Genomic DNA, 24,772 nt, shown 5'->3' with positions numbered 1-24,772 from the left:
GAGAGGTCAGCAGAGATGATGATGCCGAGGAACTTGAAGGTGTGGACCCTCTCTACATGCTCATCAGAGTTCAGACCAACCATAATTAGTCTGAATGTTTGAACAGGACTTCTGCTGCTGTCACTACATGTGAGCTCACCCAGTCCCAGACCTGGATCCAGACTTCCCATCTAAAGAAAGGAAGGACGGGGAAGTCTTGGTTCTTTCCAGATGCTCATGTTCTGCCTGCACAGCAACTTCAACCAATCAGTGACGGGAGTGAACACCTGTCCCAAACCCAAACCACTGAATACCTCCATGTCATGCCACCATCCTTCCTGTCCACGGGTCAGATTTACCCGTGACTGTCTTTGTAGTGTCTCTTGTCTTCCAGCAGAGTTGTTCTGCTGCCACCACCAGCTTCTGTCAGACGCTGAGTCTCTCTGTCGCTGCTGCCTGAACGGCTCTTTTGGCTCCCAAACGGCTCTTCGGGACGTTTTGTTGCTTAAATCCATTTGTTATCAACAACAACAGCAATAATTATGCAATAATTAACAATAATTATAACAACAACAACTACATTTAAAATCTCTTTCATGTTTTTAATTGAGAAATGTCAGAGCCTAAACAGGGTTTCTGCAGTCCAGTAATTGTAATTAGATTACCACCAGTTAAACTGTAATCCATTACGTTCCTCACAGACTTGCAGCTGACAGACCCCCCCCCCCATGATCTCAGAGCCTGAAGGCTTCTGGTTTGTTGTTCATTTGCTTAAATTCCAAAGTTTTCCTTTTCAAATGACATCTTTGATTGAAATGTGTTTGCCTTTTTTTTATTTCTTGAAGGATTTTCCGTCCAGTTTTTCCTCTGGCAGAGCTGGGCTTGGTTCTGGATCTGGTTCCTGGTGCCAGCAGACCCTGATGATGCAGAAGAGGAGAGGATGTACGAAGGTTTTGTCTAAACAAAGGTTTGGATTTTCCTGTAAACTGCAGCTGGAGGTTTCAGGAGGTTCTGCAGCAGAACCGCGGTTGGACGGCGTCTCTTCTCTGCGTGTCGTTCCAGGTTTCTGATGCAACAAGCTGAGGTGAGGATCCGACGGGAGCAGGAGGAGCTGTGATGATGTCTGTGGATAATAATGATAGATTCATCTGCTTCTCCAGACGCTCAAAGCGTGTCCATCATTCATTCTTGGTGATGGTAGCTACTGTTGTAGCCACAGCTGCCCCGGGGCAGATGGACAGAGGCGGGGCTGTTCACACATACAGCCCCTCTGACTTCACACACCAGTGGAGACACACTGGAGGCAAGGAGGGTGGAGTGTCTTGCCCACGGACACAACGACATTTGGCTGGGGGGAGCGGGAATCGAACCCTTTGATCATTGGACGACCTGCTCAACCGCCTGAGGCACTGCTGCCCGGATCAGAGCTCAGAGGCACTGAAGGGACAAACAACCACAGAAAACCTCTTTGGGCTGATTAACACCAGCAGGTTGATTGAGGGGGGGGGGGGGGGCATTCATGCTGTCACTCATTCCTCCTGGAGGCTCGTTTCTAACGGATGAAGGAAAACTGCTGTAAGTCGCCGTAAACGGTGACATTTTTCCAGGAGGGAGAGTCTTTTCCAATGACCGGTTGCAGTTAAACGAAGCGCAGAGCTGCAGGTTTGGTGGCACCAATAAAGCCGCCGTCACGCTCCTTCAGCAGCCAGCTGGTCGGCGGTGACTCAGATCCAAACGGAGAACGCCGCCGCCCCACAGAATCCACATCAGAGGAGCCAGAAGGCCAGTCCCCAAACCCGTCCACTCACTGTTTCCCTCCCTCGACCTTTGGATGGTGCCAGCTCTGAACGCTGAGCAGCAGACGCTCCCTCCAGCTCCACGAACAGAGGAGAACCTCCCCAGGAGCAGGAGGAGTCCAAGAACACAAGGAGGACTCATCCAGGAGGTCATCAGGAGACGGGAGATGGAGAGCAGGAGAAAGGATTCCAAACAGCGTTTGTCATGTTTGAAGGTTATTTGTTCCAATGGGGGGGGGGGACTTACTTCTTTACTTGCTGAGTGTTTGAGTGACAGTTGACCTCCTCCATGTTTTCCTTCCTGCAACCAAAGCCTCAGACCTGGTGGGGGCTTCAACTAGTTCCTGTGTGGAGGGGCTCCCCATCCATTTCTGCAGAAAAGTATTAAGATTTGTTACAACTGTATACTATGGTAGACTACAATATACTATAATATACTACAGTATACTATGACACTACAGTATACTATGATATACTACAGTATACTATGACACTCTACAGTATACTACAGTATACTATGACACTCTACAATATACTATAATATACTACAGTATACTATGACACTACAGTATACTATGATATACTACAGTATACTATGACACTCTACAGTATACTACAGTATACTATGACACTCTACAATATACTATAATATACTACAGTATACTATGACACTACAGTATACTATGATATACTACAGTATACTATGACACTCTACAATATACTACAGTATACTATGACACTCTACAATATACTATAATATACTACAGTATACTATGACACTACAATATACTATAATATACTACAGTATACTATGACACTGCAGTATACTATGATATACTACAGTATACTATGACACTCTACAGTATACTACAGTATACTATGACACTCTACAATATACTATAATATACTACAGTATACTATGACACTACAGTATACCATGATATACTACAGTATACTATGACACTTTACAATATACTATAATATACTACAGTATACTATAACACTACAGTATACTATGATATACTACAGTATACTATGACACTCTACAGTATACTACAGTATACTATGACACTCTACAATATACTATAATATACTACAGTATACTATGACACTACAATATACTATAATATACTACAGTATACTATGACACTGCAGCATACTATGATATACTACAGTATACTATGACACTCTACAGTATACTACAGTATACTATAACACTCTACAATATACTATAATATACTACAATATACTATGACACTACAGTATACTATAATATACTACAGTATACTATGACACTCTACAGTATACTATAATATACTACAGTATACTATGACACTCTACAGTATACTATAATATACTACAGTATACTATGACACTCTACAGTATACTATAATATACTACAGTATACTATGACACTACAATATACTATAATATACTACAGTATACTATGACACTGCAGTATACTATAATATACTACAGTATACTATGACACTCTTCAGTATACTATAATATACTACAGTATACCATGATACTCTACAGTACACTATAATATACTACAGTATACCATGATACTCTACAGTACACTATAATATACTACAGTATACTATGACACTACAATATACTATAATATACTACAGTATACTATGACACTACAGTATACTATAATATACTACAGTATACTATGACACTCTACAGTATACTATAATATACTACAGTATACCATGATACTCTACAGTACACTATAATATACTACAGTATACCATGATACTCTACAGTACACTATAATATACTACAGTATACTATTATACTCTACAGTATACTATAACATACTACAGTATACTATGATATACTACAGTTTACTATGACACTACAGTATACTTTAACATACTACAGTATACTATGATATACTACAGTTTACTATGATATACTACAGTATACTATTATATACAATAGTATACTTTGTTATACTACAGCATACTGTGACACCACAGTATACTATAATATACTACGGTCTACTAGGATATACTACAGTACACTAAGATACTCTACAGTAAACCATGATGTACAATAATATACTTTGACACTCTACAGTATACTATAATATACTACAGCTTACCAGGATAAACTACAGTATACTAGGATACTCTACAGTATGCTATGATATACTACAGTTTACTATGATATACTATAGTATACTGATATACTACAGTATACTGGGATACTCTGCAGTATACCATGATGCACTGCAGTAAACTATGATATACTACAGTATACTATGATATACCACAATATACTATTATATACTAAATTATACTTTGCTATACTAAAGTATACTAGGATACTCTACAGTATACTATGATATACTACAGTATACTGATATACTACAGTATACTAGGATACTCTACAGTATACTATTATATACTATAGTATACTTTGTTATACTACAGTATACTAGGATACTCTACAGTATACTATGATATACTATAGTATACTGCAGTACATTAGGGTATAGTGTAGTAAATGGAGAAACGGTTTGACATGAAGGCAGAAACTTTCAAAATGACCAAAATCTCATATTTTTGGCGTTTCCGTTTGCAGAAATCTCTGACTCTCCACCAGGATTGGTCCATCTGGAGGGGAGGGGGGACACCAGAGCTTCCCCCATCAGCAGTGACAAGGACAAAACAGTCTTTTCCGTTTTTATTGCAAAGTCATATACAAAAGGTTCTCCAAAGGCGGAACCAGTACACGGACAGAAGGCGGGTCCCGGACTCACAAACGTCCTCCACAGATTTCCAGTTCTTCCCGTTAAAACGAAAACATTTTACAGAAACAAAGACGTTTCCTTTGACCTCGGAAACAAACGTAGACATTTACACACGATAAATTAAAAAAAGCGATTACAGCAAATACCATTTCATCAAGGAAGGGGCGGAGCGTTCTATGCTGTTCACGTCCAAAGAAGGCTATAATATATAATACCAACAAGAGTACGCATAATAATTATTCTGAAATAAAGTTAACACTAATAAATTAATAGAAGTGGATCTGAAGGTAGAAAAGGTCAAAGGTCAAAGACTGTGAAGTGCATTTCCAGCTGTGGCCGCTAGGGGGCGAGCAAAATACCAAAGAAAAGGAAAGGCACGGATGGTGAAGCTGCAGCTTAGAAAGGACTGGGGGGCAACAAGTATTGCCCCGCGGGGCTGAAATCCAGGAAAGGCATCAAGGAACCGCACCCAAAGACAGTCAGAGTCCTCACAGAGGCCCCCGGTTCTGGAAGAAGAGGTTTGGGTTTCCGTCAGAGTTCTACAGAAGGCACATCGTGAGCCAGTCCGTCCCATCGGGTCGGCGCCCCCTCAGGGCCGGGTCAGCTGCGTGTAGACCGGCGCCTGCTCCCAGTGCTGCGGGCTGCCCTGGGGGATGGACGGCACCCCCGCGTTGTCGGCGATGGGGGTGTACATGGGCCTCTGGCTGGGGCTGCTCATGTAACTGAAAGTCGAGTACAGCCCAGAACCCTGCCCCGCCCCTGCAGGGCTGTAGAAGCCCCCTCCCTGGGGGTCGGGGTAATCATACTGCTGCGCTCGGGAGATGGGCGGGTACGAGGAGGAGGGGGGGCTGTAGTGCTGCAGGTTGAAGGGGCTGTAGGGGGCGTTCTGGGGGGAGCCCTGCTGCTCGCTGTAGTGACTCGGGCTCAGCTGCTCCGTCTTGATCTGGGTCCTGCGCAGGGCGGCCTCTGAACCCCCGCTGGTCCCCAGGGGGGTCAGGCTGTGCTGCTGCTGCTGACTGTGGGCCTTAGCCATCCAGGCCGGCCCCCCGCCTGCCTGCGGGCTCAGAGGCGGGGCGCCGCTGATGCTGTAGTTGCCGCTGTAGCTGACGGGGGCGGTGCTCCCAGGGGCGGCGCCAGGGTGCCCGTTGGGGGGGAGGTACTGGTCGAACTCGTTGACGTCGAACGTCTCAATGTGGGAGATGACGTCACTGCTCAGCTCGCCGATGTCCACGTCACGGAAGTCGATGTTGAGCTGGCGTCCGGGGGCGCCGTCCGGCAGTGGGCGCAGCCCCCCCTCACGCTTTAGGTCCATCTTTGCTGAGCAGTCCGTCTTTGGGGTGGTGGGAGGGGTTGGGGGTGCCTGTGAGCCTGGGAGGGTCAACAAAAACTTCAGCTTGAGATGAAACAAAAAAACTAAACTCAGAGGTGACGGACAGGTATCTCCTCACCTGAGTGCTCCGCGGGGGAGTGCACCTCCCCCATGCTGGAGGCGGGGGAGTCCGCCTGCTGCAGAGCCTTGAAGATGGCGTTGGTGGAGATGTGCTCCCCGCCGTCCTCCGCCTCGCTCCCGCCGCTCTTCACGGACTTCCGCCGTCGCGGCTGGTACTTGTAGTCCGGGTGGTCCTTCTTATGCTGCACGCGGAGCCGCTCCGCCTCCTCCACGAACGGCCGCTTCTCCCCCTCATTGAGGAGTCTGCGCACGAAAGAGCAGCAGATCACGTTAAAATTCACAACATTCTGAAAGCAGGCGCGCGCCTGCAGAGAGATCCGCATCCAGCGCACCGGTTTGGTGCGTAAAGGCGCGCCAAACCGGTGCCTTTACGCACCAAACAAGCGCGCGTTTACTTTACGCACCGGTTTGGTGCGTAAAGTAAACGCGCGCGGGACCGTCCCTTACCTCCACAGCTTCCCCAGAGTTTTGCTGAGCTCCGCGTTGTGCAGGTGGGGGTACTGATCCGCGAGCTTCCTGCGCGCCGCCTGCGCCCACACCATGAAGGCGTTCATTGGTCTCTTCACGTGCGGCTTGTTCTTTGTAGATCCGTTTACGCGCACCGGCATCGGCACGAGCGTCCAGTCGTAGCCCTTCAGCACCTGAGACACCGCCTCCCGGATGCACGCGGGAAACTTGTCGTCTTCGTCCTTCTTGAAGTCGCTCAGAGCTCCGTCCGCGCGCATCAGGCCGTTTTCCCGCGGCCGGGTGTTCTCGGTGTCGGAGCCCGACCCGGACGGGCTGGCCGGGGATCCCGCGGAGTCCTCGGACATGCTCGGGCTCGGGGCGTCAGAGAGACATTTGTCTTGTTCCTCCGTCATCTTCAGGTAAGGGTCGAGGAGATTCATGCGAGTAGCAGATCTGTGCCAATTTACGCGTGAAATGATGAAGATGAATGAAGAGGAGTCGGAGCGACGGAAGCTTCTTCTCTGACTCGCGCCAGCGGTTCCCCTGCAGAACCTCAGAACAACGATGCTCCTCCAGAGCTGCGCCTGAAGCCCGCAGGTCGGTCCAAGTTCGGCTCTGCTCCGGAACTTGGAAAGGCTCCTGATGCTCCCGCGTACAGTCCTGCGCGCGCTCATGTGCGTGGAACTGCGCAGGTTTTGCCTTTATTAGTCTGAGTGAGGAGGAAAGCCCCGACCTGATTGGACGGCAGCAGATGACGCAGGAGTGAGAATCGGATCCCTCCTTTCTTCCAAAAAACGCACACATTTCTATAATTGGCGCGCGCGCGCTCATCCTGCCAGCCAGGCTTTATTTATACTTGAGATTTCCAAAATCAGTTTTTTTCAAACCTTCCTGAAAAAAGACGGAAAAGAGTCGAAAGTAAAACATGAAGCTGAATCAGTTCATTCACTCAGCTGCACTTACAGAGTGTGGTCAACAGGGGGAGACAACAACCCAGAAACATGCAGGGGGGGGTGGGGTGGCGACAGAAATCAGCTTCTGAATTCGCTGGGATTCTGCGACCCCCGACGTATTGTTTATAAAACCAAAACTATAAGGTGGAAAGTCTCCAAAGCGTCTCCATGACATCAATGTGGGTCTAAATGGACCGAACTCCGTTTTTAACACATCTGTTCTGCTCAGGTTCTCTACAGACACGACGTGTTCCGACCGGGTTTGGGTTTGGAGGGAAGGTGGAGGAGCAGCAGTACCCCGAAAACAGACGGAGAAGGAAAATGAGTGAAAGCGCAGCAGCGCCGTTAAGAAAGCACACCTCACTTTCCACTGCAGACAGCTAGATTAATCATCCCGGAGTCATTTTCAGTTGGAGCTCCTCGTGTACACTCACGCACACGCACCCACCCTGTGCTGGTCAGCGAAGCTGTGTGCGTGCGTATGAACATGCGTGAAGCTGGACGTCCTCCTCTGCGCAGCAGCAGCTCCTCCAACCTCCGCCTTTGACTTGTTGGAGGGCGCGTGCCGCCGCTGCAGCAGCCACCGAACACGCGCCTGTTGCTTGTGGAGCAGCAGAAGCGTGAAAAGAAGCTGAGTCACAGAGGAGAGGAGGAGGAGGAGGGGCAGTGCGGGCAGTGCGGGCAGTGCGGAGGGAAGAGGAGCACGGAGGTTTCTGCTCACTGAAGCACCTCTGACTTGTGTGTGTGTGTGTGGCCCCCCCCCCCACACACACACAGATGGAACCTCAGAGGATCAGCAGCTCATGGACTCACTTTATGGTCTTTGACATGAAACAAAATACAATTCCAATTGATTACTATAGCCCAACATTTACAACAGTCGTCTCAATGGGTTTCATGCCAGTGTTTTAAAGAACAGAAAGTCATAGAACTCAATAGTTAATGACTAAACTAAACTAAACTAAACTAAACTGGACATCCCTGCCCTTAGACCTGTAAGGATTCAGTGGTTTGGTTTTCTTTGTCATGTTTTTGGTTTCCTTGTCAGTCACACCAGTTTCTGGTTCATGATCCACAGCTGTCTTCAGTTCAGTTAATTACCCTCAGCCTATTTAAGTGTCTTGGTTTCTGTTCATCCTTGTCAGGTCATCTGCTCTGTTTTGTCACAGTTTTGTTTCCCCTCATAGTTTTGTCATGTTTCAGTTTGTTAATTAAATGTTTTAGTTCCTGTCACCAAGCTTGGTCTCCTGCATTTGGGTCCTCCACCACCAGTTCGTGACAAGACCCCCCTTCTCTGTAAGGAAAAACTCCTATAAAACGGATTCAGGTAGAAAAGCAGAAACCTCAGGGGGTGTCCACATGAAGGAGGGATCCTCCCCCAGGACGGACAGGCGATTTACCAGAACTCTTAGAGAAGAATTAACTTATCTAAATCTACAACTACATATATAAAGTCCAGCAGACGAGCTTCATCCAGATAAAGTTGGAGGACGGCTGGAGGCGCCAGACGAGCCAAAGGGGGGGTCCACAGCCAAGAACAGGAGCAGAGACGAGGTACACGGTCAGGTACAGGAGAAGAGATGAGCCAACTGGAATCTGGAATCACTGCCCTGGAGGGGGAAGAGGGACAGTACACGAATCACTGCACCAAGCAGAGGCATGGAGAAGTCAATCAAGAGTAGAAGACAGAACCTCAGTGCACCATCTGTTCCCCAGCTCCTGGTCAGGGTTAAGTTTAGGGTTCAGGTTAGGGCCAAGCTTAAAAAAGGGGGGGGGGGTAGAGGAGAGTCCTGTCAGTAGTCTGTTGGTACAGTCGTGGATAGATTGTAGTGCAGGTGGAATCTGGAGGTCCCTTGAAAACATTCATGTGGTTGCAGTGGAATCAGATCATCCTTGAAGTGTGTGTGGTTTTAGAGTCAGGTCAAAGATGGAGGCAGGATCTGGAGCAGCCTTTTAACATTCATTGTTATTGTTCAGTTTAATTTAAACACATTAACAGTAAGTTAAGTAATCTCAGAATACTAGCTAGTCTGACAGCTCAGAGTCGCATGGGCGTCACTCTTTTGTCGCAGCCGTTTCTCTGCGTTTCCACTGAGTGTGAGATCGCACAAATTTACCATAATAAATGTGCTATCTGGACACATTTCCCAGCATCCCAAGCTGCTGGCTGGAAATGTGCACAAGCTGCTGGTTCTACTCCACACGAAAGGCTGAAAACAGAAACAAAACGCGACCGTCTGAGGACGCGACCGTCTGTGGACGCAACCGTCTGTGGACGCGACCGTCTGAGGACGCGACCGTCTGTGGACGCGACCGTCTGAGGACGCGACCGTCTGTGGACGCGACCGTCTGAGGACGCGACCGTCTGTGGACGCAACCGTCTGTGGACGCGACCGTCTGAGGACGCGACCGTCTGTGGACGCGACCGTCTGAGGAGTCGACCGTCTGAGGACGCGACCGTCTGAGGACGCGACCGTCTGTGGACGCGACCGTCTGTGGACGCGACCGTCTGTGGACGCGACCGTCTGAGGAGTCGACCGTCTGAGGACGCGACCGTCTGAGGACGCGACCGTCTGTGGACGCGACCGTCTGTGGACGCGACCGTCTGTGGACGCGACCGTCTGTGGACGCGACCGTCTAAGAACGCGACTGTCTGTGGACGCGACCGTCTGTGGACGCGACCGTCTGTGGACGCGACCGTCTAAGGACACGACCGTCTGTGGACGCGACCGTCTGAGGAGGCGACCGTCTGTGGATGCGACCGTCTGTGGATGCGACCGTCTGAGGAGGCGACCATCTGAGGACGCAACCGTCTGAGGACGCAACCATCTGAGGACGCGACCGTCTGTGGACGCGACCGTCTGTGGACGCGACCGTCTGAGGAGGCGACCGTCTGAGGACGCAACCGTCTGAGGACGCAACCATCTGAGGACGCGACCGTCTGTGGACGCGACCGTCTGAGGAGGCGACCGTCTGTGGACGCGACCGTCTGTGGACGCGACCGTCTGAGGAGTCGACCGTCTGAGGACGCGACCGTCTGTGGACGCGACCGTCTGTGGACGCGACCGTCTGTGGACGCGACCGTCTGTGGACGCGACCGTCTAAGAACGCGACTGTCTGTGGACGCGACCGTCTGTGGACGCGACCGTCTGTGGACGCGACCGTCTAAGGACACGACCGTCTGTGGACGCGACCGTCTGAGGAGGCGACCGTCTGTGGATGCGACCGTCTGTGGATGCGACCGTCTGAGGAGGCGACCATCTGAGGACGCAACCGTCTGAGGACGCAACCATCTGAGGACGCGACCGTCTGTGGACGCGACCGTCTGTGGACGCGACCGTCTGAGGAGGCGACCGTCTGTGGACGCGACCGTCTGAGGAGGCGACCGTCTGTGGATGCGACCGTCTGTGGATGCGACCGTCTGTGGATGCGACCGTCTGAGGAGGCGACCGTCTGAGGACGCAACCATCTGAGGACGCGACCGTCTGTGGACGCGACCGTCTGTGGACGCGACCGTCTGAGGAGGCGACCGTCTGTGGACGCAACCGTCTGTGGACGCGACCGTCTGAGGACGCGACCGTCTGTGGACGCGACCGTCTGAGGACGCGACCGTCTGTGGACGCGACCGTCTGAGGAGGCGACTGTCTGTGGACGCGACCGTCTGTGGACGCGACCGTCTGAGGAGGCGACCGTCTGTGGACGCGACCGTCTGTGGACGCGACCGTCTGAGGAGGCGACCGTCTGAGGAGGCGACCGTCTGAGGACGCAACCGTCTGAGGACGCAACCATCTGAGGACGCGACCGTCTGTGGACGCGACCGTCTGAGGAGGCGACCGTCTGTGGACGCGACCGTCTGTGGACGCGACCGTCTGAGGAGTCGACCGTCTGAGGACGCGACCGTCTGAGGACGCGACCGTCTGTGGACGCGACCGTCTGTGGACGCGACCGTCTGTGGACGCGACCGTCTGTGGACGCGACCGTCTAAGAACGCGACTGTCTGTGGACGCGACCGTCTGTGGACGCGACCGTCTGTGGACGCGACCGTCTAAGGACACGACCGTCTGTGGACGCGACCGTCTGAGGAGGCGACCGTCTGTGGATGCGACCGTCTGTGGATGCGACCGTCTGAGGAGGCGACCATCTGAGGACGCAACCGTCTGAGGACGCAACCATCTGAGGACGCGACCGTCTGTGGACGCGACCGTCTGTGGACGCGACCGTCTGAGGAGGCGACCGTCTGTGGACGCGACCGTCTGAGGAGGCGACCGTCTGTGGATGCGACCGTCTGTGGATGCGACCGTCTGTGGATGCGACCGTCTGAGGAGGCGACCGTCTGAGGACGCAACCATCTGAGGACGCGACCGTCTGTGGACGCGACCGTCTGTGGACGCGACCGTCTGAGGAGGCGACCGTCTGTGGACGCAACCGTCTGTGGACGCGACCGTCTGAGGACGCGACCGTCTGTGGACGCGACCGTCTGAGGACGCGACCGTCTGTGGACGCGACCGTCTGAGGAGGCGACTGTCTGTGGACGCGACCGTCTGTGGACGCGACCGTCTGAGGAGGCGACCGTCTGTGGACGCGACCGTCTGTGGACGCGACCGTCTGAGGAGGCGACCGTCTGTGGACGCGACCGTCTGAGGAGGCGACCATCTGAGGACGCGACCGTCTGTGGACGCGACCGTCTGAGGAGGCGACCATCTGAGGATGTCACCGCCTGTGGACGTGAAGCTCAGCGGCTGAAGGATGGTGTTCTGCTGTGGGAATCTTCTGCCCTCAGTCGTCCTCCACATGTCTCCTCGTTCTCAACGTCTGCGACTGAGTCCAAGAGCCTCAGCGTCTGTCCAAAGAAGGGGTGGAGCTTCATGTGGTCATCATCTTTCCAAACAGAGATCAATGTTGGAACCAGGAATGATTAAAGAAAAGTCAAGTATGATCAGAAAAGCAGCCGGTTTAGAAAGTGACTCTTTGGTTTGTTTTAAAACGGCAGGATTGTGATGAAGGCAGAAAATGAAACTCTGCTCTTTCAGGGAAAAGGTCAAAGTTCACACGGGGCTGGGTGGGACCAGCAGGACGTGAGTCTCTCTGAGGCCATGGCGAGGAATCGGTCCAAGTGCTGGCTGAAGACGGCATGATGGGAATCTGGACTGGAGGCTCTGAAGAAGATCTGGTCGGACAGAGTCAGGAGCCTCCATGGTGGACTCCCGGTCCGTTCCTGCAGGACGGAGCGGCGGACTCCGAGCGACCATGGTGGGAAGGAAAACACAAGAGCCAGACAAACAGATGGGAGTGAGGAGGAGACGGGCCGGAGTGGAGACAGGAGCCCGCTGAGCTGCTCCTGTCTGCGTCTCTGGGCTGTTATTAAAGCAGCATCCAGGAATGCAGGAATGTTCTCATCAGGCGGGAAGGAGGTGATGCTGCAGAGGACCGCTGGGTTCCCTCTTCATGAAGACTGCAGGGCCCCCCTGTTATCGGGGGCCCTGCAGGACTCCAGAGCCGCTGTGGCGAAGGAGCAGTTTCAGGGCCACGGAGCACGCTCTGTCTGTCTCATAGGTGAAAGCGCCGCTGTGGATCCTCATGAAGAAGTTCTGTAGCCCCGCCTCCACATCAGCCCCCCACTGCTGCGGCAGAACGGTTCTTTTGGGAGCCAGGCCAACATCCGGACCTGTTCCTGTTTGGACCAATGATGTCATTAATGTGAATATGATTAATATGATGTCATTGATAATATGATTAGGGCGTTTAGGGCGGCTGGGTAGCTCGGTTGGTAGGAATCCAGGGTTCGATTCCCGAAGGGGAATGAACAATGGTAAAGGGACAATTACCATATCAATGGCGAGCAATTAACCCTTGTTCTATCCTAGGCACTTTAACATTGGGAGCTGGGTCATCTAGACCCACTAGACAGTGCTCTGAACCTTTTTTCTTCAATGATTTGTGATCTTCACTGGTGTCCATGGATTACATGAAATCTTTCCACCTTTATCCACCTTTGTCATGGTAGGGAGAACACGTCAATGTAAGGGTGGGGGGGTCACCTAAGATAGCACAAGGGTTACCATCACCCAGTGAGGGTCCTTGGGCAAGACCCTTAACGCTACTTCCCCCCCGAGCGCGGTTCAGCTGCAGCTCACAGCTCCCCCAGGGGAGGGGTCACATTTAGAGAAGAATTTCCCCATTGTGGGATAAATACAGTAAAATAAAACAACATAAAAAAAATGATGATGTCATTAATGCGCTGTCGGTGCTCAGGAAGGACTCGAAACTTTGACGTCTCTCTGGGGTCACAGGGGGCTCAGCTGACCCGCCATGGGGCAACACAGTCCTGCCCCCCCCCCCGACAAACAGCCCCTTCAGGAGGCCGGCTATCTGAAAGACCCAGAAAGTCCGTCATTGTGGACGGGGCGGTTCCTGCTGCACCATGCTGCTCTGTACACAGGGGGGTGGGGGGTGGGGGGCTAACATAGGCCAGAGTTTGAAACGGTGGTTTAATGCAGAAGACGTCTAACAAACAAAAAAAAAGTTTTTACAAACATCATTTTAGACTAAAATGTTGAGAAACAGATTTGATATCATTGTTTTGATTTCAGGACCCCCCCAACAACAAACCCTTCCCTGATTGGAGCTCGGTGAAGTTTGTGCTGGCGTGCGGTAACCGTCGATCTTCTCATCAGTGACAGGATGGAGGTCTGAAACCAGAGCAGCAGCTTCTGAACTTGTTTTTGTCTGTTGCTGCTCTCCCCTCTCGACCCCCCCTCTGTTGTTCCACGGGCCGCCGCTCCTCCTCTCCGGCCTGAGGCGGTGCCAAAGCGCTGCGCGCTTGCCGTCCCGTGCCGGCTCCTCGCTGGGTGCCAAGTGATTTTTATCAGAGGGAAAACAGTTTCCTTCCAATCTAAGGCCTCTCAGGAACATATGAACACACTTTACACTCACACGAAGGAAAACAGGTAACCTGAGACAACCAGGCCGGGCCGAGCTGCAGGTAAAAGGACCACTGTGTGCTGGAGCCGCTCAAAGACCTCTAACAGCTTAGTTTGGATGATCAACACAATTTATGCTTCATTTTTGTGCAGCAGCAAATGTTTCAGCTTTTTTTTACTTTCATTTTTACTCAAAATCCAGAAAAACAACCATTCAGGGTGACGTGGCTGCTGGAGCCTATCCCAGCCACTTCTGGGCGAAGGTGTGTGACATCGTTGACAGGTCACCAGTCTGTCACAGGGCCGCAATCACACACCCATGCACACTCACGTGCACACCTAGGGACATCTTACAGGCGTATTATTGTCAGAGATTCGTGGTTACTGGTGGGGGTGTAAACTAAGATCTCTGTCTTCTGACTCAAAAATTGACAAAACATAAATTGGCAGATCTCTTACCCCCCCAGCAGTCTATGCTAAGTGCGGGGGTCAGGTCAGGTCTCTCGCGGGGCGTAGTAGGGCACCTCGACGGGCAGTTTTAACACGGTTCATTATTGATGCATCTATGAAAATTGTGGCTACAGAACCACAGCTTTTCATCTATAGAATATGTGGAGATTTTCCAAGGCGGTGGTGTGTCGCGGTGGTGTGTTGTTTTGGTCGCGTCCACAGACGGTCGTGTCCTCCTTTTGGTGACGCGGTCTGTGTTGTCTATGGTGACGCGGTCTTTGTTGTTTTTGGTGACGCGGTCTTTGTTTTTTTTGGAGACGCGGTCTTTCTTGTGTTTAGTGACGCGGTCTGTGTTGTTTTTGGTGACGCGGTCTTTGTTGTTTTTGGTCACGCGGTCTTTGTTGTTTTTGGTGACGCGGTCTTTGTTGTTTTTGGTGACGCGATCTTTGTTTTTTTTGGAGACGCGGTCTGTGTTGTTTTTGGTGACGCGGTCTTTCTTGTTTTTGGTGACGTGGTCTTTCTTGTGTTTAGTGATGTGGTCCGTGTTGTTTTTTGGTGACGCAGTCTGAGTTGTTTTTGGTGACGCCGTCTTTCTTGTTTTTGGTGACGCGGTCTGTGTTGTTTTTGATGACGCAGTTTTTCTTGTTTGGTGGCGCATTCTTTGTTTTTTTTTGGAGACGCGGTCTTTGTTGTTTTTTGGTGACGCGGTCTGTGTTGTTTTTGGTGACGCGGTCTGTGTTGTTTTTGGTGACGCGGTCTTTGTTGTTTTTGGTGACGCGATCTTTGTTTTTTTTGGAGACGCGGTCTGTGTTGTTTTTGGTGACGCGGTCTTTCTTGTTTTTGGTGACGTGGTCTTTCTTGTGTTTAGTGACGCGGTCTGTGTTGTTTTTGGTGACGCGGTCTTTGTTGTTTTTGGTGACGCGGTCTTTGTTGTTTTTGGTGACGCGATCTTTGTTTTTTTTGGAGACGCGGTCTGTGTTGTTTTTGGTGACGCGGTCTTTGTTGTTTTTGGTGACGCGATCTTTATTTTTTTGGAGACGCGGTCTGTGTTGTTTGGTGGAGACAAGCTTTGTGTTGTTTTGTGGTGACGCGGTCTGTGTTGTTTGTGGTGACGCCGTCTTTCTTGTTTTTGGTGACGTGGTCTTTCTTGTGTTTAGTGATGTGGTCTGTGTTGTTTTTTGGTGACGCGGTCATTCTTGTGTTTGGTGACGCGGTCTTTGTTGCTTTGGTGACGCGGTCTGTGTTGTTTTTGATGACGCAGTTTTTCTTGTGTTTGGTGGCGCATTCTTTGTTTTTTTTTGGAGACGCGGTCTTTGTTGTTTTTTGGTGACGCGGTCTTTCTTGTTTTTAATGACGCGGTCTTTTTTGTGTTTGGTAGCGCATCCTTCGTTGTTTTTTGGTGACGCGGTCTGTGTTGTTTTTTGGTGACGAGCTCTGTGTTGTTTTGTGGAGACGAGCTCTGAGTTGTTTTTGGTGACGCCGTCTTTCTTGTTTTTGGTGACGCGGCCTTTCTTGTGTTCAGTGATGTGGTCTGTGTTGTTTTTTGGTGACGCGGTCATTCTTGTGTTTGGTGACGCGGTCTTTGTTGCTTTGGTGACGCGGTCTGCGTTGTCTATGGTGACGCGGTCTTTGTTGTGTTTGGTGACGCGGTCTTTCTTGTATTTGGTGACGCGGTGTGTGTTGTTTTTGGTGACGCGGTCTGTGTTGTTTTTGGTGACGCGGTCTTTCTTGTTTTTGGTGACGTGGTCTTTCTTGTGTTTAGTGATGTGGTCCGTATTGTTTTTTGGTGACGCAGTCTGAGTTGTTTTTGGTGACGCCGTCTTTCTTGTTTTTGGTGACGCGGTCTGTGTTGTTTTTGATGACGCAGTTTTTCTTGTTTGGTGGCGCATTCTTTGTTTTTTTTTGGAGACGCGGTCTTTGTTGTTTTTTGGTGACGCGGTCTGTGTTGTTTTTGGTGACGCCGTCTTTCTTGTTTTTGGTGACGTGGTCTTTCTTGTGTTTAGTGATGTGGTCTGTGTTGTTTTTTGGAGACGAGCTCTGAGTTGTTTTTGGTGACGCCGTCTTTCTTGTTTTTGGTGACGCGGTCTTTCTTGTGTTTAGTGACGCGGTCTTTGTTGCTTTGGTGACGCGGTCTGTGTTGTTTTTGGTGACGCCGTCTTTCTTGTTTTTGGTGACGTGGTCTTTCTTGTGTTTAGTGATGTGGTCTGTGTTGTTTTTTGGAGACGAGCTCTGAGTTGTTTTTGGTAACGCCGTCTTTCTTGTTTTTGGTGACGCGGTCTTTCTTGTGTTTAGTGACGCGGTCTTTGTTGCTTTGGTGACGCGGTCTGCGTTGTCTATGGTGACGCGGTCTTTGTTGTGTTTGGTGACGCGGTCTGTGTTGTTTTTGTTGACGCGGTCTGTGTTGTTTTTGGTGACGCGGTCTTTGTTGTTTTTGGTGACGCGATCTTTATTTTTTTGGAGACGCGGTCTGTGTTGTTTGGTGGAGACAAGCTTTGTGTTGTTTTGTGGTGACGCGGTCTGTGTTGTTTGTGGTGACGCCGTCTTTCTTGTTTTTGGTGACGTGGTCTTTCTTGTGTTTAGTGATGTGGTCTGTGTTGTTTTTTGGTGACGCGGTCATTCTTGTGTTTGGTGACGCGGTCTTTGTTGCTTTGGTGACGCGGTCTGTGTTGTTTTTGATGACGCAGTTTTTCTTGTGTTTGGTGGCGCATTCTTTGTTTTTTTTTGGAGACGCGGTCTTTGTTGTTTTTTGGTGACGCGGTCTTTCTTGTTTTTAATGACGCGGTCTTTTTTGTGTTTGGTAGCGCATCCTTCGTTGTTTTTTGGTGACGCGGTCTGTGTTGTTTTTTGGTGACGAGCTCTGTGTTGTTTTGTGGAGACGAGCTCTGAGTTGTTTTTGGTGACGCCGTCTTTCTTGTTTTTGGTGACGCGGCCTTTCTTGTGTTCAGTGATGTGGTCTGTGTTGTTTTTTGGTGACGCGGTCATTCTTGTGTTTGGTGACGCGGTCTTTGTTGCTTTGGTGACGCGGTCTGCGTTGTCTATGGTGACGCGGTCTTTGTTGTGTTTGGTGACGCGGTCTTTCTTGTATTTGGTGACGCGGTGTGTGTTGTTTTTGGTGACGCGGTCCTTCTTGTGTTTGGTGACGCGGTCTTTCTTGTATTTGGTGACGCGGTTCTTCTTGTGTTTGGTGACGCGGTCCTTCTTGAATTTGGTGACGCGGTCTGTGTTGTTTTTTGGTGACGAGTTCTGTGTTGTTTTGTGGAGACGAGCTCTGAGTTGTTTTTGGTGACGCCGTCTTTCTTGTTTTTGGTGACGCGGCCTTTCTTGTGTTCAGTGATGTGGTCTGTGTTGTTTTTTGGTGACGCGGTCATTCTTGTGTTTGGTGACGCGGTCTTTGTTGCTTCGGTGACGCGGTCTGCGTTGTCTATGGTGACGCGGTCTTTGTTGTGTTTGGTGACGCGGTCTGTGTTGTTTTTGGTGACGCGGTCTGTGTTGTTTTTGGTGACGCGGTCTTTGTTGTTTTTGGTGACGCGATCTTTGTTTTTTTGGAGACGCGGTCTGTGTTGTTTTGTGGAGAAGAGTTCTGTGTTGTTTTGTGGTGACGCCGTCTTTCTTGTTTTTGGTGACGTGGTCTTTCTTGTGTTTAGTGATGTGGTCTGTGTTGTTTTTTGGTGACGCGGTCTGTGTTGTCTATGGTGACGCGGTCTGTGTTGTTTTTGATGACGCAGTTTTTCTTGTGTTTGGTGGCGCATTCTTTGTTTTTTTTTGGAGACGCGGTCTTTGTTGTTTTTGGTGACGCGGTCTTTGTTGTTTTTGGTGACGCAGTCTTTGTTGTGTTTGGTGACGCGGTCTGTGTTGTTTTTGGTGACGCGGTCTGTGTTGTTTTTGGTGACGCGGTCCTTCTTGTGTTTGGTGACGCGGTCTTTCTTGTATTTGGTGACGCGGTTCTTCTTGTGTTTGGTGACGCGGTCCTTCTTGAATTTGGTGACGCGGTCTGTGTTGTTTTTTGGTGACGAGTTCTGTGTTGTTTTGTGGAGACGAGCTCTGAGTTGTTTTTGGTGACGCCGTCTTTCTTGTTTTTGGTGACGCGGTCTTTCTTGTGTTTAGTGATGTGGTCTGTGTTGTTTTTTGGTGACGCGGTCATTCTTGTGTTTGGTGACGCGGTCTTTGTTGCTTTGGTGACGCGGTCTGCGTTGTCTATGGTGACGCGGTCTTTGTTGTGTTTGGTGACGCGGTCTGTGTTGTTTTTGGTGACGCGGTCTGTGTTGTTTTTGGTGACGCGGTCTTTGTTGTTTTTGGTGACGCGATCTTTGTTTTTTTGGAGACGCGGTCTGTGTTGTTTTGTGGAGAAGAGCTCTGTGTTGTTTTGTGGTGACGCCGTCTTTCTTGTTTTTGGTGACGTGGTCTTTCTTGTGTTTAGTGATGTGGTCTGTGTTGTTTTTTGGTGACGCGGTCTGTGTTGTTTTTGATGACGCAGTTTTTCTTGTGTTTGGTGGCGCATTCTTTGTTTTTTGTTGGAGACGCGGTCTTTGTTGTTTTTGGTGACGCGGTCTTTGTTGTTTTTGGTGACGCAGTCTTTGTTGTGTTTGGTGACGCGGTCTGTGTTGTTTTTGGTGACGCGGTCTGTGTTGTTTTTGGTGACGCGGTCCTTCTTGTGTTTGGTGACGCGGTCTTTCTTGTATTTGGTGACGCGGTTCTTCTTGTGTTTGGTGACGCGGTCCTTCTTGAATTTGGTGACGCGGTCTGTGTTGTTTTTTGGTGACGAGTTCTGTGTTGTTTTGTGGAGACGAGCTCTGAGTTGTTTTTGGTGACGCCGTCTTTCTTGTTTTTGGTGACGCGGTCTTTCTTGTGTTTAGTGATGTGGTCTGTGTTGTTTTTTGGTGACGCGGTCATTCTTGTGTTTGGTGACGCGGTCTTTGTTGCTTTGGTGACGCGGTCTGCGTTGTCTATGGTGACGCGGTCTTTGTTGTGTTTGGTGACGCGGTCTGTGTTGTTTTTGGTGACGCGGTCTGTGTTGTTTTTGGTGACGCGGTCTTTGTTGTTTTTGGTGACGCGATCTTTGTTTTTTTGGAGACGCGGTCTGTGTTGTTTTGTGGAGAAGAGCTCTGTGTTGTTTTGTGGTGACGCCGTCTTTCTTGTTTTTGGTGACGTGGTCTTTCTTGTGTTTAGTGATGTGGTCTGTGTTGTTTTTTGGTGACGCGGTCTGTGTTGTCTATGGTGACGCGGTCTGTGTTGTTTTTGATGACGCAGTTTTTCTTGTGTTTGGTGGCGCATTCTTTGTTTTTTTTTGGAGACGCGGTCTTTGTTGTTTTTGGTGACGCGGTCTTTGTTGTTTTTGGTGACGCAGTCTTTGTTGTGTTTGGTGACGCGGTCTGTGTTGTTTTTGGTGACGCGGTCTTTCTTGTTTTTGGTGACGTGGTCTTTCTTGTGTTTAGTGATGTGGTCCGTGTTGTTTTTTGGTGACGCCGTCTTTCTTGTTTTTGGTGACGCGGTCTGTGTTGTTTTTGATGACGCAGTTTTTCTTGTTTGGTGGCGCATTCTTTGTTTTTTTTTGGAGACGCGGTCTTTGTTGTTTTTTGGTGACGCGGTCTTTCTTGTTTTTGGTGACACTGTCTTTTTTGTGTTTGGTAGCGCATCCTTCGTTGTTTTTTGGTGACGCGGTCTTTGTTGTTTTTGGTGACGCGGTCATTCTTGTGTTTGGACACGCATTCTTTGTCTCTTTTGGAGACGCGGTGTGTGTTGTTTTTGGTGACGCGGTCCTTCTTGTGTTTGGTGACGCGGTCTTTCTTGTATTTTGTGACGCGGTCCTTCTTGTGTTTGGTGACGCGGTCCTTCTTGTGTTTGGTGACGCGGTCTGTGTTGTTTTTTGGTGACGAGCTCTGTGTTGTTTTGTGGAGACGAGCTCTGAGTTGTTTTTGGTGACGCCGTCTTTCTTGTTTTTGGTGACGCGGTCTTTCTTGTGTTTAGTGATGTGGTCTGTGTTGTCTTTTGGTGACGCGGTCATTCTTGTGTTTGGTGACGCGGTCTTTGTTGCTTTGGTGACGCGGTCTGTGTTGTTTTTGATGACGCAGTTTTTCTTGTGTTTGGTGGCGCATTCTTTGTTTTTTTTTGGAGACGCGGTCTTTGTTGTTTTTGGTGACACGGTCTTTGTTGTTTTTGGTGACGCAGTCTTTGTTGTGTTTGGTGACGCGGTCTGTGTTGTTTTTGGTGACGCGGTCTGTGTTGTTTTTGGTGACGCGGTCTTTCTTGTTTTTGGTGACACTGTCTTTTTTGTGTTTGGTAGCGCATCCTTCGTTGTTTTTTGGTGACGCGCTCTGTGTTGTTTTTGGTGACGCGGTCATTCTTGTGTTTGGAGACGCATTCTTTGTCTCTTTTGGAGACGCGGTGTGTGTTGTTTTTGTTGACGCGGTCTTTCTTGTGTTTGGTGACGCGGTCTTTCTTGTGTTTGGTGACGCGGTCTTTGTTGTTTTTGGTGACGCATTCTTTGTTTTTTTGGTGACGCGGTCTTTCTTGTGTTTGGAGACGCATTCTTTGTCTCTTTTGGAGACGCGGTGTGTGTTGTTTTTGGTGACGCGGTCCTTCTTGTGTTTGGTGACGCGGTCCTTCTTGTGTTTGGTGACGCGGTCTTTCTTGTGTTTGGTGACGCGGTCCTTCTTGTGTTTGGTGACGCGGTCTTTGTTGTTTTTTCATGACGCCGTCTTTTTTGTGTCTATTGACGCGATCTTTCTTGTGTTTGGTGACGCGGTCTTTGTTTTTTTTTGGTGACGCGGTCTGTGTTGTTTTTTGGTGACGTGCTCTTTCTTGTGTTTGGTGACGCGGTGTTTTTTTTTTTTGGAGACTCGGCCTTTGTTGTTTTTGGTAACGCGGTCTTTCTTGTGTTTAGTGATGTGGTCTGTGTTGTTTTTGGTGACGCGGTCTTTGTTGTTTTTGGTGACGCGGTGTTTGTTGTTTTTGGTGACGCGGTCTTTGTTGTTTTTGGTGACGCGGTGTTTGTTGTTTTTGGTGACGCGGTCTTTCTTGTGTGTGGTCACGCGGTCTGTGTTGTTTTTGGTGACGCGATCTTTGTTGTTTTTGGTGTTGCGGTGTTTGTTGTTTTTGGTGACGCAGTCTGTGTTTTTTTGGTGACGCGGTTTGTATTGTATTTTGGTGACGCCGTCTTTGTTTTGTTTGGTGACGCGGTCTTTGTTGTTTTCGGTGACGCGGTTTGTTTTGTATTTTGGTGACGCATTCTTTGTTGTTTTTGTTGACGCGGTCTTTCTTGTGTTTGGTGACGCGGTTTGTGTTGTTTTCGGTGACGCGGTTTGTTTTGTATTTTGGTGACGCATTCTTTGTTGTTTTTGTTGACGCGGTCTTTCTTGTGTTTGGTGACGCGGTCTGTGTTGTTTTCGGTGACGCGGTCTGCGTTGCCTTTAGTGACGCGGTTTGTGTTGTATTTTGGTGACGCGGTCTGTGTTTTATTTTGGTGGCGCGATCTTTGTTGTTTTCGGTGACGCGGTATTTCTTGTGTTTGGTAGCGCATGCTTTGTTGTTTTTTGGTGACGCGGTCTGTGTTGTTTTTGGTGACGCGGTCTTTCTTGTTTTTGGTGACGCGGTCTTTGTTGTTTTTTGGTGACGAGCTCTTTGTTTTTTTTTGGTGACGCGGTCTTTGTTGTTTTTTGGTGACGCGGTCTTTCTTGTTTTTGGTGACGCGGTCTTTGTTGTTTTTTGGTGACGAGCTCTTTGTTGTTTTTTGGTGACGCGGTCTTTGTTGTTTTTTCATTACGCGATCTTTCTTGTGTTTGGTAACACATTCTTTGTCTCTTTTGGTGACGCGGTCTTTGTTGTTTATGGTGACGCAGTTTGTGTTATTTTTTGGTGACGCGGTCTTTCTTCTGTTTGGTGACGCATTCTTTGTTTTTTTTGTAGACACAGTCTTTGTTGTTTTTGGTGAGGCAGTTTTTGTTGTTTTTTGGTGAGGCGGTCTGTGTTGTTTTTGGTGACGCGATCTTTCTTGTTTTTTTGTGAAGCAATCTTTGCTGTTTTTGGTGACGCGGTCTGTGTTGTTTTTGGTGGCGCGATCTTTGTTGTTTTTGGTGACGTGGTCTGTGTTGTTTTTGGTGACGCGGCCTTGGTTGTTGTTGGTGACGCGGTCTTTGTTGTGTGTGGTCACGCGGTCTGTGTTGTTTTTGGTGACGCGGTCTTTGTTGTTTTTGGTGACGCGGCCTTCGTTGTTGGTGACGCGGTCTGTGTTGTCTATTGTGACGCGGTCTTTGTTGTGTGTGGTCACGCGGTCTGTGTTGTTTTTGTTGACGCGGTCTGTGTTGTTTTTGGTGACGCGGTCTTTGTTGTTTTTGGTGACGCGATCTTTATTTTTTTGGAGACGCGGTCTGTGTTGTTTTGTGGAGACGAGCTCTGTGTTGTTTTGTGGTGACGCGGTCTTTCTTGTTTTTTTGTGAAGCAATCTTTGCTGTTTTTGGTGACGCGGTCTGTGTTGTTTTGTGGAGACGAGCTCTGTGTTGTTTTGTGGTGACGCGGTCTGTGTTGTTTGTGGTGACGCGATCTTTCTTGTTTTTTTGTGAAGCAATCTTTGCTGTTTTTGGTGACGCGGTCTGTGTTGTTTTTGGTGACGCGGTCTGTGTTGTTTTTGGTGGCGCGATCTTTGTTGTTTTCGGTGACGCGGCCTTTGTTGTGTGTGGTCACGCTGTCTGTGTTGTTTTTGGTGACGCGGCCTTCGTTGTTGTTGGTGACGCGGTCTGCGTTGTCTATGGTGACGCGGTCTTTGTTGTTTTTGGTGACGTGGTCTTTCTTGTGTTTAGTGATGTGGTCCGTGTTGTTTTTTGGTGACGCAGTCTGAGTTGTTTTTGGTGACGCCGTCTTTCTTGTTTTTGGTGACGCGGTCTGTGTTGTTTTTGGTGACGCGGTCTTTGTTGTTTTTGGTGACGCGATCTTTGTTTTTTTTGGAGACGCGGTCTGTGTTGTTTTTGGTGACGCGGTCTTTCTTGTTTTTGGTGACGTGGTCTTTCTTGTGTTTAGTGATGTGGTCCGTGTTGTTTTTTGGTGACGCAGTCATTCTTTTGTTTGGTGACGCGGTCTGTGTTGTTTTTGATGACGCAGTTTTTCTTGTTTGGTGGCGCATTCTTTGTTTTTTTTTGGAGACGCGGTTTTTGTTGTTTTTTGGTGACGCGGTCTTTCTTGTTTTTGGTGACGCTGTCTTTTTTGTGTTTGGTAGCGCATCCTTCGTTGTTTTTTGGTGACGCGGTCTGTGTTGTTTTTGGTGACGCGGTCAATTTTGTGTTTGGAGACGCATTCTTTGTCTCTTTTGGAGACGCGGTGTGTGTTGTTTTTGGTGACGCGGTCCTTTTTGTGTTTGGTGACGCGGTCTTTCTTGTATTTGGTGACGCGGTCCTTCTTGTGTTTGGTGACGCGGTCCTTCTTGTGTTTGGTGACGCGGTCTTTGTTGTTTTTTGGTGACGAGCTCTGTGTTGTTTTGTGGAGACGAGCTCTGAGTTGTTTTTGGTGACGCCGTCTTTCTTGTTTTTGGTGACGCGGTCTTTCTTGTGTTTAGTGACGCGGTCTTTGTTGCTTTGGTGACGCGGTCTGCGTTGTCTATGGTGACGCGGTCTTTGTTGTGTTTGGTGACGCGGTCTGTGTTGTTTTTGTTGACGCGGTCTGTGTTGTTTTTGGTGACGCGGTCTTTGTTGTTTTTGGTGACGCGATCTTTATTTTTTTGGAGACGCGGTCTGTGTTGTTTTGTGGAGACGAGCTCTGTGTTGTTTTGTGGTGACGCGGTCTGTGTTGTTTGTGGTGACGCCGTCTTTCTTGTTTTTGGTGACGTGGTCTTTCTTGTGTTTAGTGATGTGGTCTGTGTTGTTTTTTGGTGACGCGGTCATTCTTGTGTTTGGTGACGCGGTCTTTGTTGCTTTGGTGACGCGGTCTGTGTTGTCTATGGTGACGCGGTCTGTGTTGTTTTTGATGACGCAGTTTTTCTTGTGTTTGGTGGCGCATTCTTTGTTTTTTTTTGTTGACGCGGTCTT

At 49.2% G+C, this 24,772-nt stretch overlaps 1 protein-coding gene across 2 annotated transcripts; it reads right to left on the bottom strand.

Annotated features, from left to right (window-relative positions):
- Positions 1-4,462: 4,462 nt before the first annotated feature.
- Positions 4,463-8,108, bottom strand: sox9 (transcription factor SOX9). 2 transcript variants are annotated; one of them, NM_001105085.1, is given in 4 exon segments: positions 4,463-5,910; positions 5,991-6,235; positions 6,440-7,330; positions 7,752-8,108. In NM_001105085.1, coding segments are annotated over 3 exon segments (1,698 nt in total). In that variant the 5' UTR covers positions 7,114-7,330; positions 7,752-8,108; the 3' UTR covers positions 4,463-5,131.
- Between the last annotated feature and the right edge of the window lie 16,664 nt (positions 8,109-24,772).

Source organism: Oryzias latipes, chromosome 19 (assembly GCF_053564925.1).
Source record: "Oryzias latipes strain Hd-rR chromosome 19, Olatipes_Hd-rR_3.1".
NCBI classification, from domain to species: Eukaryota; Metazoa; Chordata; class Actinopteri; order Beloniformes; family Adrianichthyidae; genus Oryzias; species Oryzias latipes.
This window is presented reverse-complemented; position numbering and strand designations above follow the sequence as displayed.